General features: G+C 41.1%; 1 protein-coding gene across 8 annotated transcripts in view; it reads right to left on the reverse strand.

Moving 5' to 3' along the window:
• TGFBR3 (transforming growth factor beta receptor 3) overlaps positions 1-22219 on the reverse strand; it is a 185598-nt gene that overhangs the window by 141544 nt on the left and 21835 nt on the right. For 7 of the 8 annotated variants that reach the window (XM_032772983.2, XM_032772986.2, XM_032772984.2 and 4 more), the window contains exon 2: positions 16929-17105. In XM_032772983.2, the coding sequence (XP_032628874.1) occupies positions 16929-16986 (58 nt within the window). In that variant the 5' untranslated portion in view covers positions 16987-17105. The remainder of the gene's footprint in view (positions 1-16928; positions 17106-22219) is intronic. The other variant, XM_032772980.2, reaches the window with a different exon arrangement.

The raw sequence follows: 22219 nt of genomic DNA on the forward strand, positions 1-22219 counted from the left end.
CAGCTGACCAGGGCCAACCACAGGTTTATCATCTATGTGTAGACATACCCAGTGAAGCAATACCCAGTGAGCATACACAACGGGACTCCTCAGGGAAGAAATATTTCCTCTGCAAACAAATACCACACACAGTTTTTATGTATAACATTTGTTTAAGGCATTTCAAGTGAAGAAAAACAGAAGAAATAGCTGGTTCTGTTATGCCTTCTCTACGTACAGAAAGATTTAACAAAGCTAATAAATGGCTCAACACTGAGAAAAGTTTAATTAGAATTCTTTTCTTCTGAATCACATCAATAAGGTCAAGGATTGGTCTGGTATTCGTAAGCGTTGACTTTCACAGATGCTTCTCGCTGCAGATGTACAGCTGAGAGATCCTGTAAACATAAACACAGGGCTAGAAAAATTATACACAGTGGTATCTTAGGCCCGAAACTGGTTTAAGAGATCTGGTTTTGCTGATTTTATACAAAGGGCAAAAGAGAAAGTTTATCAGATTACATGAACAACAGAGCAGGATTTTTTTTGGTGTCATTTTAATGTCATTCATAGCAAAATAACATTTCCAATAACATTGAACTTTTTGCATTAATAATGTGAATCTACTGCTATTGCAGTGGCTACAGCTAAAGTTAACCAGCTGGGCTCCTAACAAGAAACACTTAGGAAGTATTTAATTAATGCAGTTTAGGAGATTTTGCTTCCTTTTTTTAAAAAAGAAAACATGTTAAAGAAATTCTGTCTGACAATGCATATTTTAGCCGTCCTACTTCCATCTATGAAGATATCTGGTATCAGAGAGATCAAACATTAGTGCCTGTAGAAATGAAAGGAAATGCAGGGAACAATATGGCCATGAGCACTATTTCGGCAAGAAAAACAACTATTACTGGCCAAGATCCAAAAAGCAATTGAGACGGATAATGTCCAACCTAATCTCTTAATGGTTTTCTTGCCAATTTTCTCAAACAGCCATCAGTTTTTCAGATTGAGCTTCAAATGGTAAAATATACCCTAAAACAATAAATTACTGCTTTAAATTCATTAGCACTATACAATGAAACTCTGCCAGAGTGTTTTGGTACAACATTTCAGAAACTAATTAAATGTACTTTTAAACTGAGGAAAATTGGCACCCAGGATAAGCTTTTCAGAAAGTGTGAAGATAATAAATCTTAGAACTGCTCCATTCTCTCTAAAGGTTAAGCTTGCCCCAGTGCAGACAGCCCAAACAACTTAAGCCTCACTTAAAAATCCTTACCATGTAACTCAAACAGTGTATGAGATCCTGTGCAGGCCACATGCACAGGTGCAGGGTCATCCTAAGTGATCTGTCAGGAATAAGTCACAATGTATCGAGCCTGTCCTTTCACCTGAAAAATCTTTTTGCCTGTAGTGAATTAGAAGCTCTATCCCGTACCACTTTTGCTGTTAGTTTTAGTATGGCTCTTCCTAAAAAGTGATGTTTAAATTATGGATGGGACTTCAAACAAAAACAAAAAAGCAAAAAAAAAAAATATATCAATAAAAACTTTTCAGGGCATCATAAATAAATTCACAATTTCCCCATTTCCAAATCCTCAGCTTGCTGCTCTTTCCCTACCTGAAAGCACAGAGAATTCCTAAACTCCTGCATACATATGCATAAACAAAACAATTAACTTTTTAATCAAAGTAAGAGGAAAGCAACAAGAAGTCTGGTAGCATTTTCATTATATCCTGCCATTTTCATACCTTAAAAAAGGGGGAAGTCTGAAGAATTAGGAGATTATTAATAAAATAGCAGTATCTTAGCACCTAATTTGATCCAAGTGTAACCCATACACCTTCTGGGTATCGTGTTCTGTCCCATCTAGTGGCACTGAGACCACTTAGAGAGATAAAATGAGCTAAAAGTCAACTGGCTTTTAGCAGACTCATGCTCATGCTCTAAGCTCCAGAGATCCCAGGTTCGATCCAGCCCGCTGACGACCAGGCCTGTCGGCATTAAACAAGCACTTTGCAGACATTAAAATTAGTCCTCCCATATCCCTGTAAAGGAGATAGGCAGGCTAATATGCCCATTTTACAGCTCAACCCCCTCAACAAAAATATTGTGCCCTCTATTGTGGAAAATTCTCACTTTTCAGAGAATTCTCCAGAGTAAGCCAAATATGGAAAGAAGAAAATGTAAGCACTTCAGACTTTTTTGCCTCTTTTCTTCTTCAGTGACCTCTGCATTTCCTCTTTGACACAAGTTTTGAAAAAAGGGCACTGCTGCATGATGCAAGCTGCTATCTATACCCATCTCAGATGATTACACATGCCTAGTGCAGTGGTTCTCAACTAGGGTGCACAGAGGTCTGCCAGGAAGTATATCAACTCAGAAAGATATTTGCCTAGTTTTATAACAGGCTACATAAAAAGCACTAGCGAAGTCATTACAAACTAAAATGTCACACAGACAGTGATTTGTTTATACTGCTCTATATACTATACACTGAAGTGTAAGTACAATATTTATATTCCGATTTACTTTATAATTATATAGTAAAAAAATGAGAAAGTAGCATTTTTTCAGTACTAGTGTGCTGTGACACCTTTGTATGCTATGTCTGATTTTGTAAGCAAGTAGTTTTTCAGCGAGTCACAGCTTGGGAAGAGAAATCAGTCTCCTGAAAAGGGTCAAGTAGTCTGGAATGGTTGAGAGCCGCTGCCCTAGTAAAATGGGTACACCACTCTGTGAATGAGCAAGATTCTAATGTAACACACAAGGACAAGTCTATGTAGCTTGAAGAGGATTTCAAGGTTGAAACATGTTTCCATAAATCAGGCTGAGGTGGAAGGATCAATAAATATAGACTAAAGCTGGATTTGCTCCCCAATAAATAATAATAATAAAAAGCTTTTACAGCTGCATAAGTACCAGGCAAGTGTTTAGGATGTAGTGGATCACAATGAATATTCTGCTTAGAGGAAGGTGAAAAGTGGAGAAAAGAACCACAATAAAATTTTCATTCTCTTTTGGTTCTCAACAGCACATTTTTTTCAAAAAAAAGGAAAGTAAGGTTTCTTGAAGAGGAAAAAGGGCAAACTCTACAAAAACTTTCTTCTGCATAAGCTTTGAATTTCTTCATTTGTGACTCCTTCTGTGTACTACTCTCTCATAATTACCAGAGATGGAAATATATTCTCAGTTTACCATTTACCCTGCCAGGTAAAATCCCCTTTTTAACAACTGCCTCTTAACAAGTCCCACAATGCAGCAGCTGTCAGATGATGAAACAATAGCTCCATGTTCCATAAACTGTAACAAGTACAAGCTCTTATAGATAGTTGTTTTCTTTCATGCAATTCTATGCAACTTTGGCTATTGTCAATTTGGATCAAAATTATCCCATCCTCAATTAAATTCCATTGATTTCAAATGAGCCTACACCAAGGAGGAATTTTGCCTAATGCCTTCCAATAAAAGAAACCTGAAGGATACAATTTTTGTACTAAAATATATTTTTCCCTCAAAATTCATCTGTGCTAGGATATATGGACTGAGGAATTTAGAACTCCATTTATTCTGTCATTAACAAAAGAAGATTCTGGACAGCAAAAAGTCAGTGTAAGACATACATCTGGCACAATGTTGGCACATGCAAATATTATTCCAGTGGAAAAGACAAGAACTGTGGGATCCCAATAATTTTAATGAGAACATCATGGTGGTGATTGTTTTTCCAACAGCAGATGCTCCATTTCTCATTGAGACATTTATGACCATATTCCAATTTCTTTTTGGTATTACTGTGTGTGTAGCTTAATTTCTCCTCCAAAAGTTCTTTACCAGTGGCGATCAAACTTTTGTACTGGTGACCCCTTTCACATAGCAAACCTCTGAGTGCAACCCCCTTTATATATTAAAAACACTTTTTAATTTATTTAACACCATTATAAATGCTAGAGGCAAAGTGGGGTTTGGGGTAGAGGTTGACAGCTCACGGCCCCAAGGGTTCGACCTCCAGTTTGAGAACCCCTGTTCTATATTGTTTGACAAGCATGTGTATTCTCTACACAGTATTCAGAGCTCTACAGGCTGTCAGTTATTTGGGCACATCATGTCATGGGGACTATCTTTAAGTGGTCACATTAAGAGAAAAACTGGACTATCCAGAAGATCCATGGAGATAGACCTACTGAAGAGGCTCAAGAAGTTCTACTGGAAGAATTTATACTATATTTCACAATACAGAAAATAACCCAAGAGAACAGGGAATGTCATTCTCCCCGGTATTCATTCTTTTCTGCATACTGCCATGAATGTGGAATAAAATTATGGTTCTCTAATTCTCTAATATGGTGCTTCATATTATGATGAGGTAACCAGGTTCAAGATACCCATAGAATGGAGCAAGTAAGGCAGCTGAAGAAATCATTAGAAGGTATGAAGAGAGATTAATTTAAAAGTTATGTCCCAAAACACATACGGGCTCTCTTTGCACACTTTTGGATTAAGGCAACTGCTTAGGGCCTCTGTTTGAGCTGAGGTAAGAGAAGAATGCTGATTTTTATTTAATTAAGTATAGTCTGATATTCTTCATCTTAATTTCTCTTTTTACCACTTATTTCTTAAACTTGAAGGAGAGATGAAGAAAAGGACAGATGAGAAAGGGAAAGAACTTTCACTGAATCAGGGCCTACACAGGGAGAAGGGGGAAAAATGGAGCTACAAGAAAGGACAACATCTCACTGCCCTCTTACAAATAGTATACAGATGATTTTTTGCATATTATTTATGAAACGGTTACATGATATTTTGAGCTTGTTAAAAAATGTATTACAGAATTAAAGATAATCTATTTCCTGACAAAGATAAAGACAAATGTAACTTCACTGTAATATACAATTAAAGACCCCAATTTTTAGAAATGTAGAAATTTTTATAATCCTGAGCTTTTCCCTCTAGAAGTATTGGAAGATACTCATAGGTGGGATTGTACAATTAAAGTACTGCATGCTCTGTTCCCTTCCCTGGGGATTTCACCTTGACATAGTGAAAAGGCATGTGTGTTCCAGTGACCCTGGAGGAATGTCTGTACTGGAAAAAAAAATGTTCTTAATTTGGATTACCTAACCCATGTTGGCTAATTTGGGTTAAAATAGCAGTGAAGACATGGAAATTTAGTTCTTAACTTGGATTAGCAGCTCAAATTCACACTCAGGCTCCCTTATTGGCTAAAACTCAAACTTCTAGCCTGGGCTAAAAGCTAAATTGTTGTGTTCTCACCACTATTTTAAACCAAGCTAGCTAATGGGATTAGATAACCATGAGTTAAGTACACACTTCTGCAGTGTAGACATACCCTGAGAGCTATGCTAGCAGGAGTTTTAGCTCCTAGTAGGGACACCCAACCTGGACAGGTCAAAGAATACGGAACAGATGAAAAGCAATCTATTGGTCCTCCCTGTTGGGAGCTGAGCAATAAGTCAACAAACTAGCCATATATTTAAAAAAAAGTTATAGAAACAAAAAGCAGCTATTCTACTTAGGTATGGAAGAGTCTTGTTTGTACCCTAAACAATGTTTGACAGCATGGAGGTATTTAGATGATCTGCTTGGTGAAAGAACTCCACTATGAAAAGAACTCCACTATAGTCAGCTTTAATTAAAGTGCCAGACTTTCATATTTATTCAAAGTCTCCAGCTCAGCAAAGCACTTAAAACACCAGTAAGTGTTTAACTGAATCTGTACTTAAGGCCCCAATCTTACAAACAGCTCCATCACTGCAGGAGACTGCCTGAAGGGAGCAGTTTGCAGTATCATAGCCTTGCTGATGAAGGGAAAATGGATCTACTGTCTGAACAATTTTAGCTCCTTTTGCACAATTTTCTTTCCTCTAAAATGGGTAACCCTGTTCCCTTCCCCTATCATTCAAATGATGAAATCTTCGCACCATTTGTGGAAAGCTGAAAAGAACAGACACTATGCTTTGATCTTCAGTGATGTAGGACTTGACTCTGTCAAGTAAATTGTGCAAAGAAAAGAGTTGGGCAGTGCCAAAATAGTGAGTCTAGAAGACCAGAGTAGAAAACTAAAATATACAGGAACAGGAGAGCAAAACTTCAGAGCTGAATTGGTGAAACCATTAGTTCAGAACAGAATTGTCAGACACATAGATGAACATAATTTGTTGAGGAAGAGTCAACGTGTTTTTTGTAAAGGGAAATCACCAATCTACGAGAATTCTCTGAGGGAGTCAACAAGCATGTGGACAAAGGGGATCCAGTTAATATAGCATACTTAGATTTTCAAAAAGCCTTTGACAAGCTTCCTCACCAAAGGCTTTTAAGCAAAGTAAGCTGTTGTGGGATAAGAGGGAAGGTCCTCTCATGGATTGGTAATGGTTAAAAGATGGGAAACAAAGGGTAGGAAAGAAATAAATGGCCAATTTTCAGAATGGAGAGAGGTAAATAGTGGTGTCTCCCAGGGATCTGTACTGGGACCAGTCCTATTCAACATATTCATAAAATGATCTGGAAAAAGGGTAGGGGCAGGCTCTAGCCTCCTCCCCCCCGCAGTTTCGCAGGGGAGGTCTACTCACCCTTGCCCCAGATGGAGCTCTTAACTGCAATAGCTTGAGGGTGATATGTGATGAGTTTGGAAGCTGGGAGAAGCACAGACTTTGTGCCAGGGAGTTTGTTTATAAACAAAGGCAGGGTGATTCAGATAACAAAACGCTAAACATTAAAGTAAATTAGGGATAGTTAGATGATCCTGAAAGCATTGCCAGGCACTTAAGTTAAGAGACAGGAAATAAAGGGTTGGAATAAAAGGTGAGAACAGAGAGAGGTAAATAGCGGTGTCCCTCAGGGGTCTGTATTGGGACCAGTCCTACTCAACATATTCATAAACTGTCTGGGAAAAGGGGTACACAGTGAGGTGGTAAAATTTGCAGATGATACAAAATTGCTCAAGATACCATATATACTCATTCATAAGCTGAATTTTTTAGTAAAAAAATGAAACACCAGAGAAGGGGGTCAACTTATGAACGAGCATAGAGAGGGAGAGTGGGACACAGCCCTCCCCCCAACAGAGGCAGCAAGGAGAGGCAGCACAGGCAGCAGAGCCAAAAGGGAAGAGACGGGGCCAGAGTGTCTCCGCTTCTGGCCACACTGCTCTCCCCTCATCCTCCAAAGCAGCTGCAGCTCTGGGGCTGGCAGGCTGCAGCAGTGTTGAGCTGCCTGGCCCGCTGGACCATGCTGCGGCTGCACCGCCCAGCCTGCCGAAGCAGCTCCAGCCAGGCCAGAGATATCCTCCCCTGGCCCTCCCCAGATAAGATGGGAAGGAATGGGAGGGGGAGAGTGGGGGGGGCAGGCTAGGGTGGGGTCATGCGGGGGGTGGTCAAAGGAGTTACTTCCCTGAGCCCCAGATTCTCCCCCCAAAAAGGTTTCCCCACCAGTTATGGTCCCAGCTCGTCAGAGTAAGCAGCTGGCACACCGGGACACTTCATTTACTTAGGTTTAACTCTGTGCCTGCAGATGCTCGAGGTAAACAAATCATCTCTGCCCGCCAGTGGCTTATCCTGATGGCCTGGGAGCCAAAGTTGGCTGACTCCTGAATTACAGGGTCAGCTTATGAATGGATCATAAAAAAATTCAAGTTTTACTTCTCCATCTTACAGGGGTCGGCTTATAAACGAACTGGTTTATGATCAAGTATATGCAGTAGTTAAGTCCAAAGCAGACTGCGAAGAGCTACAAAGAGATCTCAAGAAAATGGGTCACTGGGCAACACAATGGCAGAAGACATTCAATGTTAATAAATGCAAAATTTTGCCAAGTGCATTACGTAATCCCAGCTATACATACAAAATGATGGGATCTAAATTAGCTGAACCCATCCATAAAGAGATCTTGGAGTCATTGTGAATAGACCTCTGAAAACATCTGCTCAATGTGCAGTGGCAATTAAAAAAGCTAACAGAATACTGGAAATTAGGAAAGAGATTGATAATAAGAGAAAAATATCATACTGTATATAAATCCACTGTATGCCAACATATTGAATAGTGCATGCAGATTTTTGGTCACCTTGTCTCAAAAAGATATATTGGATTTCAAAAAGATACTGAGAAGGGCAACAGAAATTATTAGGGTTACAGAGCGCCTTCTGTATGATGAGAGTTAAAAAGACGGACTTTTCAGCTTGACAGAGATGACTAAGGGGGGATATGATAGAGGTCTATAAAATCAGGAATGGTGTGGAGAAGATGACTACGGAAGTGTTATTTACTCCTTCACATAAACACAAGAACTAGAGGTCACCAAATGAAATTAATGGACACTAGATTTTAAATGAACAGAAAAAGTATTTCTTCACAATTAACATGTGGACCTCTTTGCCAGGGGATGTTGTAAATGCCAAAACTGTAACAGGGTGTGATAGGTTTGGTCACAGAGACCCCTTGGGCCTGCTGATGTGCTGAGACTACCTCCGAGTCTGTTTTCCCTGCCAGCTTGGGACTTGGGAACCCTGCCTTGCTGAGTCAGACATGCTAGCCTGCTGCAAACACAGACCAAGGTCTGAACCATATCCCCCAAAGCTGCAGGCTTTAACTTAAAATCACTTAGCAGGTAATCCTCTCTCCAGTACCCAGATACCCAGTTCCCAATGGGATCCAAACGCCAAATAAATCCGTTTTACTCTGTATAAAGCTTATACAGAGTAAACTCAAACTATCTGCCCTCTATAACATTGATAGAGAGATATGCACAGCTGTTTGCTCCCCCAGGTATTAATTACTTACTCTGGGTCAATTAATAAACAAAAGTGATTTTATTAAGTATAACAGGAAAGATTTAAGTGGTTCCAAGTAACGACAGAACAAAGTAAGTTACCAAGCAAAATAAAACAAAAACATGCAAGTCTAAGCCTAATATATTAAGAAACTGATTACAGATAAATTTCACCATCAAAGATGTTCCAATAAGCTTTTTTCACAGACTAGATTCCTTCCTAGTCTGGGCCCAATCCTTTCCCCTGATACAGTCCTTGTTCCAGCTCACGTGATAGCTAGGGGATTTCTCATGACTGCCACCCCTTTGTTCTGTTCTACCCCCTTATATAGCTTTGGCACAAGATGTGAATTTTTGTCTCTCTGGGTCCCCACCCCTCCTTCTAAATGGAAAAGCAGCAGGTTTAAGATGGATTCCAGTACCAAGTGACATGGTCACATGTCCTGGGAGACTCCAAGCCTTCATTCTTCCTGGCCTGACTCACAGGAAGCCTTGCAAATAAACAGCACCATTTACAACCAATTGTCTTTAGTTGATGGAAGCCATCAAGATTCCAAACCACAATAAATGGCCTACACTTTGCATATTATAGTAGGACCTCAGAGTTATATTTCATATTTCTAGTTTCAGATACAAGAATGATATATTTATACAAATTGGATGACCACACTGAGTAGATTATAAGCTTTGTGATGATACCCTACAAGAAAACTTTTGCACGGAGCAGAATCCAATTACATAATATTCACACTCATTAACATATTTTCATAAAATCATATGCATTGCAAAGTCACACAGGGTTCCAATAAGAACTAGATAAGTTCATGGAGGATAGGTCCAGCAATAGCTATTAGCCAGGGTGGGAAGGGATTCAACAGCATGTTTTGCATGTCCCTCGCAACAGGGCAACTTGATTACCTGTTCTATTCATTCCTCCTGGGGCACCGGGGATTGGCCACTGTTGGAAAACAGGATACTGGGCTAGACGGACCATTGGCTTACCCAGTTTGGCCATTCTGATATTCTTATATAGAACCCAGATATATCTGCTTCCCCACTGTAACTCTCTAGACCCTACTCTCCACCCAGAGCTGGGTTACAACCCAGGAGTCCTGATGGGGTCTCTCGCTCCAGAGTTAGTAACAAATTAAGAATATACATTCAAATTTTAAACCTAATCAGTGTCCCTTAAGTGACTTGCCATAAGATGTCAAAACATGCTTTTAGAGCTGAGTGGGTCTAATATTTACTTAATTTTCTTATATAAAGGAATTAGATACAGGGCTCCTGTCAGATAATTGCTAAGTTATCTGCCAAAAATCTAGTTTTCAAGTGCCTAAGTAGCCCCAGGAATCACAAAGTCCCCCCCCCCCCACACACACACACGCACCAAAATCAGAAATAGTACCCCTGAAAAAGGAGTAGATTGATACAAAACTATTCAAGATAGTTAAGTCCAAAGCAGACTGCAAAGAGCTACAAAGGGATCTCACAAAGCTGAGTGACTGGGCAACAAAATGGCAAATGAAATTCAATGTTGATAAATGCAAAGTAATGCACATTATTTGAGAAGGAAAAATCTGTATGCCTGCCTGCCTCACAACTTATTCATTTTTCTTCCTCAATTTGTGTCCTTCACCTTACTATGGAAGGACTTTCTGTTAGACTATTGGGGCCTGGATTGCTTCTGCAACAACAGCATATAGGGACGGGGGAAGTTCCTCTTGAAAGAGTGATGGCATGGCATGGTATGGCCTGTTTAATCCTACTGTTATGCACATTTCTGTGGTGGCCCATCACCACAATACCAAGGGGCTCAGATGCAAGATATATGTTCACAGAAATGCAAGCAACCTTACCGAAGATGGAGTGTCATATCAAATGGGACTTGAGAAAGTAAACTGCAAGCAAGTAAATTGCTTCTCAAGCACGAGGTTTAGAAGAACTAATGAAGCAATTAAAAAAAAAAAAAAGAGACGTAGAGAGCCAATTTAGGAAGAAAAGCAGTTTTTTAGCTAAAATCTTAAAGGGCAGCTTAAACCAGCATACGTGAATAAGTTTAGTGGGAAACCTATAATAAGTCTTAGCTCTCCATTTCTCTCTCCAGATGCAGTCTGTCTTCCTGATCACAAATATGGCAATTTGGCACAGGGGGAGGGGGACTACCAAACACCGAGGAACCCAGAGGCAGTGCACAGGTGCAAGTAACTGTCAGAGCTCCACTGACTTTAATGGAGTTATGACAATTTACGCAAGCTGAAAATCTGCCTCACGGCTTCCGAATGGATGTCCCTGGCCTATGCAGATCCATAAGATGTAGGAGACTAAACCTCCTCTTGTTTTGCATCACCCCCCAATTGAATGAGAAAGTGGAAACACCAGGAGGCCAAACTAAAAAAAAAAAAAAAGTTTTCTGTCTCCTCAAATAAATAACCCCCTTAGTGGGGGATTTGGCCCTCGAGCTTTGCAGCATCTATTTTTTTCTGTTCACCTCTGTTAAGTCATTTCAGCAACATGTACACAATGTGCTCAACTAACAAATATTTGCCAGATAGTAAAAGAAATGTGGTTTAAATCAAAGACTGAAACCAATCACACTGATAACTCAGTGCGAACAGCTGTACTTCTAAAGGCTACAAAGCCAAACTTGCTTATGAGGTTATCCAAGATTATGTTGTTTGCACTTCTAATTATTTATGTGAAGTTCCTACAATCCATTCCAGGCTGCTAGATCTTTGTTTATCCTCACTTCAAAGGTAAAATTCTTTTAGACAGCCAGGTAGTTTGGCAGCAAATCACTACTCTGCCTTCAACAAAGGACTCCAGGATTTTCCATGGTGAAAAAAAATGTTTTTTAAATAGAAATCCAGGTTTTCCTCCCAGAACTTTTACCTAAAAGTCAAAGACCATAAACAAAAGATTAAACAAAATTTGTTTGCGAACGAAGTAAGGTGTGATTTTGGAAAGCATCCACAGATGCATCAGAGTAGTAAAAAGGGATCCAGAAATGGGTATATACTCTCTTGGCTATTACATGGATCAATTCCAGTGCAGTATTTGCAAAATTTATATAACTATCTATGAGCTAGAAAATCAACACATGGAACACATGCAGTTTTATAGCTTAGATCTGAATTAATTCTCCTGCACATCATGACAGCCTTCTCATTTTTCGTTATTAACCCATACGGCATCTGAGGCACAATTAACACTGATACCCTTCAGGGCAATAGAAAAAAAATCAGTGGTCATTTAAGCAGAAAGAGCAGAGTCAGTCTATAAGTGCCTCATTTTACCCATAACCAAAATGCAACATTACTGAAAATAAGAGAACAGGTCAGCATCAGCAAGTGTGTCAGCAGCACAGAAGTCAATTTACGCCTGGGCTTCACAAAGAGGTGTCCTCTTCTATGCAACTTTACCATTTAAGAACATTAAAGGGGCAGAGAAATTCTAGCTGGGGAAAAAATTCAGTGTGTACCAGATATCTGCTTAGAGAGGTGTTGCCTCACTTATCCTTCACCACAGAGACAAAGGGAAATACTTTTACCAATATTTCTTACTTACACTTCTGCTATCAGGAAACATTTAATATAAAGGACCCAAGCCTGAAAACTCTCTCAGTATAGAACTCCTACTGATTTCAAGAGCCACCCTATGCCACTGACACACTCATAGCTGAGATACATTATGCTTCTCTGCCATGTTGTTCCTTTGGGCACAAACCTATGGAAAACCTCTTTCAGCCTTGCCTACAGTTTTTCCAACCAGCACCATAATACCATATCTTTGTTTAAAAAAAAACAAACAAACCACAATTATTATTTGATATAATAGCTCTAAAAGCTCAGTGCTGTCCCATAGAAAACTTTTAGAGAGCTCTATTTTAAAATATAGTCTACTTCTATATGTCTTTCCTCTTAATTTTAATTATTGTAAGGGATATTTGAATAAAAACATTACCTTTGTTTCATAAGAGCATCTGCTTGTAGGTCTCATTTCTAACCTGGAATCAAACTCCTCTGTAAGTGACATGAAAATTAGCTGTTTGGAAATTATCTTGGCACAGACAGATGAATAACTACAACAGATATGACTAAGGCAAAAAAAGTCACAGGAGGGTGTCAGCATATGCCATGGTCACCAAGCCTCAATTGAACACTGACAAATACATAACTGGAACAGTCTGGCTCACCTGTGTGTTAATATTGTTAAAATAGGTATTATCGTTCTAAGAATGTGTTTAGACTTTATGGAATGCTTGTGAGTTGCTGCACACCTAATCTCATTTATAATCTCTGCAACATAATATATGACCATTTGCATCATAAGCCTCTGCAGTTATGGAAATCAGCAGATAGGAGAGAGACATTAATTAGTGTGAAATGCTGACATACCCTCAAAGACGACTCACCAACACATGATAGTTCCATAATAGTTCATCTAAGAGGACAAAAAGACTGTTGATTACTCACCTCCAGTCCCATAGAGTGGAGATGTGCAAATGTATTTCTCCCACCAGCTGAGCTGGTAGTTCAGAAAAGGGGGAAATGGAATAAAAATCCCTCGCAAGGAGAAACTCTCTGTATGCTGCTCAGACTCTGGAGGGTAAGGTTTTCTAGGCATAAGTAAGACCTCCCCAGTGTTCAGCCTGGGTTAGCCCTAAGGGACACATGAAATTTGCTTATTATAGAAGTTTCTATTATCTTTTGAAACATAAGACTAACTCATTTGAGTGTGTAAACCTGCTTTAACCTCATAAAATAACTTATTTCCTTTTCCTAGTGAATAAATCTTTAGATAGTTTATTAAAGGAATGGATACAAGCATTGTTTTTGATGTGATATCTAAGGTGCAATGGACCTGGGGAAAGTGACTATCCTTTGAGACTGGAAGTAACCTGAATATGGTTGTGATTTTTGGTGTAAGGGACTATCTACAACAAAGGCAAGCTTGCCTCACTGAAAGGTAGATCAGAGTACCTGTGACTCCATAGCTAGGCTGCTAGTGCCTGAGGAGTTTACACTTGAAAACTGGTTGGTGAAATTTAAATATAGATCTTACAGCCAATTTGGTGTTTGTGCCCTACTTCTCAACAGTCTGCCCTGAGGTTGGTATTCATGCTCTTGAGCCATTGCAGGACAACTTGACAGAGGGAAATAGATCCCACAAAACCATTTGTAGCCCACCTACTCTCCCGCTCCAGATTCACCCATTTTTGCTCCCTTCAGCCAGTGCAAGTGAAGGAAAGCATCAAGCTCTGAGTAATGTTGTTTTCTTGAAAATATCTTAAGCCAAGAGAAAAAATAAATCAACAAAGAAGTTTCAAGTTGGACAGGTACTCCAAGGTTCCCATGAGGCATGAATTACTTTTTAATAATGATACTGAGTGTGATATCATTATATTTGATGTAGTGCTCTTCGTTAATATCAATGTTAGGGTGTAGCTTATGCTTGGATTAGTAAAATGCCCCTTCACCAGAAGACATGAAAAGGAACTGCCAATACAATTAATAAGAAATAAAAATCAACAAATCAGATTTACATAGAAACTTACTTTTAAAAAAAGTGCCACTTTCTTTTTAGAACAGTTATGATTTCCTCTACTAAGCAGTTATCCTTTTCCCATCCCACACTGGCACTCTTATCCTCAGCTGCACATGCAAACATGCTCACAGACAGACACATCCCATATTGTGTAAGATTACTTACAACACAATAAGCTCATTGCAAAACCTTAGCATCAAATTAAATAATCAGAGTTACTAGTACTGACTGGATGCTTACAGTGTAGGTCAGCCCTGGACAAAGTCCCTCAAGGTCTGAGGGCATTCTTGAAACAGCATTTTCCATGTAATTGATGAAAGGAAGCCAGATGGCAATGTACTTGATTGCTTAGACATGTCTCTTCCAAAGTTGGTAATCTTTTCCACAATGAGGACATCTCAAATTTAAACAAGTCATCCGTCCAGTCTCCCTACTACCTCATTTTGACTGGCTGCATCTCTGTTTGCCACTCCCCAGTGAACAGTTTTGGACAATACTCTTGCACATGAGGAGAACACAAAGCGAAGGGGGCCTCACTAAGGCGAGACAACTTTAACAAACATACCTAAATTTAGTGGACTTTTCAGAGTATCACAGAAAATGCATGTGTGTGTGTGTTTATATAAAGACTTGAACCTTCAGATCTTTTTATTGCTGCATTTAGGAGATGTTATAACAAACTAGTTGAAGGGTATTTACATGTGATAAAAGATGGAGCAGATCCAATTCCTATAAATGGGAATGTATCTCCCTTGTCTATATAACTCCTGTTAACTTTAATGCAATAGTCACCATTAAAAGTTTTTACAACTGTCATTTAAGATAAAAGTGTTCTCCATATCAAGTACAGGCCCTAATCCTGCAAACATCAAGTCCATATGTAACCCCAGCAACCCTATAGCAAGGACCTGAAAAATTTACCCAGGACCTAATAGCCCAAGGATTAAGTCTACTCCCCAGACAGAAAATATACTAGTGCCTGAGCTTTGCCTCTCCTCTTCAGTCTTGAGCTGGTCAGATACTCACTCTCACAGGACCTTCAGACCCAAGAACTCCCAGAAGACTGAACTCCTCACCCCCAATTAATACTACATATACAGTGCACGCATGCGCACACAACTCATGTTGTAATTCACTTGTATTATGAGCGCCTAGACGTCTCAACCAGAACTGAGGCTGCATTTACTAGGCGCTGTAAAAAAAAATACAAAAAAGACAGTCTCAAAGATCCTTACTAGTCCCAGCCCTAACCCCAGCTTGGGGATACTTATAGGCTCCAACCCAAAATTCTAGCCTAAGGAGCCTGCCAACTCCAAACCTAACCAAAGCCCTGATTGGCTTATCAGCCCCAACCTCCCCCATCCCACCAACAGATGAATTCATTCTCAGTTTTTACACCAAATCTTCTTTTCAAGTGGCAAGAACCTCCTTCCTCCAGAGCACTCTGCTGGGATGACAAAGTCGTTTTGGCAGGATCCTCCCACACATGTACTGGGTGACTGACCCTCTGCCCTCTCATCCTGGGATACCTGCAAAGATGGACGCGCTGAGAGCACAGCTGCCATACCCACACTTCTCAGACAGGTATGACTTTACTGAGTTTTAGCCCAACCTCTCCCCACCATCCCCACAGAAAAACCTCTAACTAGATTAGGAGGTGCTTTAAGCCAGGGCTAGTTTAAATGGATGAGGGGGATCAGTTAGAGCCTGTTTCAACTCAGTCTGGAACCAGCAAATTTTACAGTCGAGACACAGGCAAAGACAGACAAGTGTTGATAGTTAATAATTCCCCCAATGACCAGTTCTCCTGCAATTGACACAACCAACTGGGAAAGAAACCTAGAACATCACAGTACAGGACCATGGGATATGCCCCCAAACACACACGGGCAAGTGCAGAAACAGTGAGGACAGAGTAACATAGGTAGAGCTTTGCTGAGGGGATGCTTGCAACTGCACTAGCCTAACTTGGTCGCTCAGACCCAGGTGCCAATCAACCAGGTTAACTACCAAAGACGACACACACACTAACAGTGGCAACAGCACTGGACTGTCTCTCTGCAGACTGAGGAAGACATCAATGTACCATTTACAACTAGCCCACGTTTGGAAGGATTTCTTCGAAACCCAGAAGACCAGAAACTTAATTCTTTTTCAAATGAAAGCTTAGATTCTGCAGAAGTTGATGGCACTCACCCACACAGATTCCTATTGGCCCTGGACAAGACAATTTTTTCAAGTCTTGGTCATTGGGATTACCATAAATATTGCCACTGACATAATAAATCGGTAAGGCATCTTATAAATTTTATCTATTTAGGATTTCTAATAGAATGAATGCCAGTGAATATTAACTATTTGAAAATAATTTAAAGATTCTAACAGCAACCACAAGGAAGAGGGCTCCATTATAGAGGTAGAGTTATTTCTCATCAAACACTCATGCCAGAAAGTACTATCATAATCATACATTATTGCTTCATATCTGCAATTAGATTCTACACAAGTCTTATCTGACCTAAATTCTTCTAGCATGAACATTTATTTTTGATCAATAATTCCAAATGCACACGAGTTACAATGAACATATGATTTACATAATGCCACCTACCTGCAGCTGCTAAACACAAAATCAAAGCAAACACTGGAAACACACAACTTGAAGTCATTTTTGCAACACTGGGTCTTCTCAAATCAACTCCTTTTGTAGCTCTTCATGTAGATGTACTTCCTTTGAAATCAGTGATATATGCTTTGAAATCAAGTCTTCCAGACTTTTAATTATCTACTGAGAGAGAGAAAAAAAAACATTTTAATAGAAATATGTCTTATAGAAATGTCCTCACCTATCTAAAATTATATCTTTTTACATCATATCTAGCAAAACAGAGATAGTTCTTAAAGGAGAATTATACACGTATTTTTTACATTGCTGAATATCCTAAGCAGCAAAAGGGACACTTAGCAAATAACTAATCTTTTCCCCTTTCATTTTTCTGTCTTGTCCATCCTCCCAAAATAATCACACCAGCTGTGTCCTGTTTCAAACAGATGTCCCAGAATGCATTCTGGAGGACAGCTAGATTTGGAGTCCTGCTGAAGCCCAGAAGAAGCCCATATGGACTCAGGTAAGTTTATTTTAAGTATGCAAATTTCTTTGGATCACTGAAGTTAGAAGATATATTACCCAATCTTAAGACTATCATGAGAGGAGTTCCCCATACACAGTTTGAGTAACACAGTAACTCTGACATGCATTCCTAAATTGGCACCACAAACACGAAAAACATTTGAAAGATCCTGAAACTAAAACATTTGCTAGAGTAAACACAAACTCCCCTAAACCTACAACTAACTTAATATACTTTTATGAGAGAAAATAGAATACCTCTACCCAACCCGGGCTCTCCTTCAGGCAGCTAGCTGCCCAGAACAAGAATCTGAAGTCAGCAAACAGGGAACAGGAATGCTGATACCATATTCAGTCAAATAAAGCAAATATTATATTTCACTACCAGCCTTCTCAAACATAAAATGACAGAAGATGCCTCAGCAACCAACTGATTACTATACAGCAATGTAAGATCTTAAAAATCACCACCACAAACTGGGTGATAGAACAGAGCTGAGCTGATAGAGAATTCCAAACTGAGGCGAGATTACCACCACTTAAAATGTACTTGCTCACCTTAGACTAAAAATAGTATCAGGCAAAGTCAGATACCCCACTATGTGATGTGCACCCTGATCATAGGGTAATAATGGGTGACTCTGTGACCACTGACAGCCTACAAAGGGCAAATGTGGTCCTACATCACCCCTTCCCACAGAGATTCTGTGAGTAGGAAGAAGATTCCAAGAACTTCCTTGCAACACTTCTCCAAAATAATTCTGAAGAGACAGGATTTGCCCCCTGCAGAATAAGATGAAGTTACTCTCTAGCAAAAGCCATCAATGCAGAGATTCCATTCCACCACACTGACTCTGGTATGGACCCCAAACAATCCCTCCACTCCCTTTCTGGTTCTGTGATTCCTATACAGCTAGTAGGGCCTCCACTGATCACAGCTGTCTTACAGATCTCTCTCGGAGAGAGGAAGGGAGAGTTCCCTCCATGCAAATAGAGCTGTATTGAAAGCTGTATTCTAATCATTGCAGGGCTGTTGAGAGGCAAACAATGCAGCACATGGCCCAACAACCTCATACTTAAGTTCCCACCCTTTTCCTCCACTAGATCTTGACACTGAAGAGACCCCCCTGCAGTGTCCCATAGAATGGAGGAGGAAGAAGACAGTGCAGCAGAAGTTCCACTGGCTATAAAAAAATTCAAACAGGAAATAAGTCATACATTAATGAGAGTCATTAATCATTTGAACAATTTACCAGGGTTCATGGTGGATTCTCCATCACTGACAATTTTTAAATCTAGATTGGCATTTTTCTAAAAATATATGCACTAAAAATTATTTTGAATAAATTCTATGGCCTATGCTATACTGGAGGTCAGTCTAGACTGTCACAATGGTCCATTCTGGCCTTAGAATCTATGAGTATGTTTACACTACGAAAGTTAGGTCCAATTTATAGAAGTCGATTTTTTAGAAATCAATTTTATATAGTCGATTGTGTGTGTCCCCACTTAAGACCATTAAGTCGGCAGAGTGCGTCCACAGTATCGAGACTAGCATTGACTTCTGGAGCACTGCACTGTGGGTAGCTATCCCATGGTTTCCGCAGTCTCCACCGCCCATCAGAATTCTGGGTTAAGCTCCCAGTGTCTGATGGGGCAAAAAAACATTGTCACGGGTGATTCTGGGTAAATGTCGTCAGCCCCTCCACCCCGTGAAAACAATGGCAAAAAATCATTTCTCGCCTTTTTTCCTGGGTTACCCATGCAGACGACACACCACGGCAAGCACGGAGCCCGCTCAGCTCACTGTCACCGTACATCTCCTCGGTGCTGCCAGACGTGGTACTGCACTGCTACACAGCAGCAGCTCATTGTCTTTTGTAAGCAGACAGTGCATTACGACTGGTAGCCATCGTCGTCGTCTCCTGGGTACTCTTTTAGCTGACCTCAGCGAGGTCGATTGGGGGTGCCTGGGCAGACATGTGTGCTCCTGGCCGGTCTTGGTGAAATTGGTCGGAGGCACCTGGACATAAATGGGAGACTACAATGGCCAGCAGTCACACTGCACTGTCTTCTGGCGAGCAGCCAGGAGACAATGGTTAGCAGTTCGTACTGCACCGTCTGCTGCCAGCCTAAGATGTATAAGAGAGATGGAGTGGATCAAAACAATAAAGAGACCAGATTTGGTCAGTATTCATTTGCTCCCCCATCCATGAATAGCGGGGGGAGGGATAGCCCAGTGGTTTGAGCACTGGCCTGCTAAACCCAGGGTTTTGAGCTCAGTCGTTGAGGGGGCCATTCTGTGTGCCAACCCTGTAAGCCATGTCGTCAGTTGCCCCTCCCTCTGGCAGAGCAGACAAATTGTTTCACGCCTTTTTTCAGTGCAGACGCCATAGCACGGCAAGCATGGAGCCTGCTCAAATCGCCACCGCAATTATGAGCGCTGTGAACACCACATGCATTATCCTGCAGTATATGCAGAACCAGAACCCGTAAAACCAAAACCAGGCGAGGAGGTAACAGCAGCGCGGTGATGATAGTGATGAGGACACGGACACAGACTTCTCTCAAAGTACAGGCCCCGGCAATGTGGACATCATGATGTTAATGGGGCAGGTTCATGCCGTGGAACGCCAGTTCTGGGCCTGGGAAACAAACAGACTGGTGGGACTGCATAGTGTTGCAGGTCTGGGACGATTCCCAGTGGCTCCGAAACTTTTGCATGCATAAGGGCACTTTCATGGAACTTTGTGACTTGCTTTACCTTGCCCTGAAGCACAAGAATACCAAGATGAGAGCAGCCCTCACAGTTGAGAAGTGAGTGATGGTAGCCCTCCGGTAGCTGTCTGGGGTTGCAAACTTCCAGTCAGTCAGGAATCAATTTGTAGTGGGCAAATCTACTGTGAGGGCAGCTGTGATCCAAGCAGCCAACACAATCAAAGAGCTGCTGATATCAAGGGTAGTGACTCTGGGAAATGTGCAGGTCATAGTGGATGGCTTTGCTGAAATGTGATTCCCTAACTGTGGTGGGGCGATAGACGGAACGCATATCCCTATCTTGGCACCGGAGCACCAAGCCAGTGAGTACATAAACCGCAAGGGGTACTTTTCAATAGTGCTGCAAGCACTGGTGGATCACAAGGGACATTTCACCAACATCAACATGGGATGGCTGGGAAAGGTACATGATGCTCGCATCTTCAGGAACTCTGGTCTGTTTCAAAAGCTGCAGCAAAGGACTTTCCTCCCAGACCAGAAAATAACTGTTGTGGACCTTGAAATGCCTACAGTTATCCTTGGGGATCCAGCCTACCCCTTAATGCCATGGCTCATAAAGCCATACATAGGCACCCTGAACAGTAGTAAGGAGCTCATCAACTATAAACTGAGCAAGTGCAGAATGGTGGTAGAATGTGCATTTGGACGTTTAAAAGCATGCTGGCGCAGTTTACTAACTCAGATAGCCCTCAGCAAAACCAATATTCCCATTGTTATCGCTTGCTGTGCGCTCCACAATATCTTGGAGAGTAAGGGGGAGATGTTTATGGCAGGGTGGGAAGTTGAGGCAAATCACCTGGCCGCTTATTACGTGCAGTCAGACACCAGGGCAGTTAGAGTACAGGAGGGCGTGGTGCGCATCAGAGAAGCTTTGAAAACCAGTTTCATGACTGGCCAGGCTACGGGGTGAAAGTTCTGTTTGCTTCTCCTTGATGAAACCCCACCCACCTTGGTTCACTCTACTTCCCTGTAAGCTAATCATCCTCCCCTCCCCACTTCGATCACCGCTTGTAGAGGCAATAAAGTCATTGTTGCTTCACATTCATGCATTCTTTATTAATTCATCACACAAATAGGGGGATAACTGCCAACGTAGCCCGGGAGGGGTGGGGGAGAAGGGAAGGACAAGGCCACACTGCACTATAAAATTTATTGAATGCCAGCTTTCTGTTGCTGGGGCAGTCCTTTGGGGTGGAGTGGTTGAGTGCCCGGAGGCCCCACCACCATGTTCTTGGGCATCTGGGTGAGGCTGCTATGGAACTTGTCGAAGAGGGCAGTTGGTTACACAGGGGCTGTAGAGGCCGTCTGTGCTCAAGCTGCCTTTCCTGAACCTCAACCATACACTAGAGCATATCAGTTTGTTCCTCCAGTAGCCTCAGCATTGCCTCTTGCCTTCTGTCACCAAGCTGACGCCACCTATCATCTTCAGTCTGCCACATATCTTCAGCCCGCCACCCTGTCCTCACATTCATATTGTTCTTTCCTGGATTCTGACATTGTCTGCTCCATGCATTCTGCTGGGCTCTTTCAGTGTGGGAGGACTGCATGAGTTCAGAGATCATTTCATCATGAGTGTGTTTTTTCGTCTTCTAATCTTCGCTAGCCTCTGGGAAAGGAAGCGTGAGCGTTGAAATATTTGCAGCTAGTGGAGGAAAAAAAAGGAGAGTGGTAGTAAAAAGACATTTTAGAGAAAAATGGGTAGACTCTTTCACAGTAAACCTTGCTGTTAACATTACATAGCACATGTGCTTTCGGTACAAGGTCGCATTTTGCCTCTTACTGAGCGTATGCCAGTTTGGTGTGTGAGATCTTTCACGCAGGGCCGGGCAACAGAATTTGGCTTGCAGACAGCCATGGTAAGACACAGTCTTTTGGCTTCTTTAACCTTCATAACATACGGGAATGGTTTCAAACAGCAGTGCCCTCATTTCCCATCCAAGCAGCCATTGGGTTGGCCATTTAAAATGGGTTGGCAATTTAAAAGGAGGAGGGGC

This window comes from Chelonoidis abingdonii, chromosome 7 (assembly GCF_003597395.2).
Source record: "Chelonoidis abingdonii isolate Lonesome George chromosome 7, CheloAbing_2.0, whole genome shotgun sequence".
In the NCBI taxonomy this organism is placed as follows: Eukaryota; Metazoa; Chordata; order Testudines; family Testudinidae; genus Chelonoidis; species Chelonoidis abingdonii.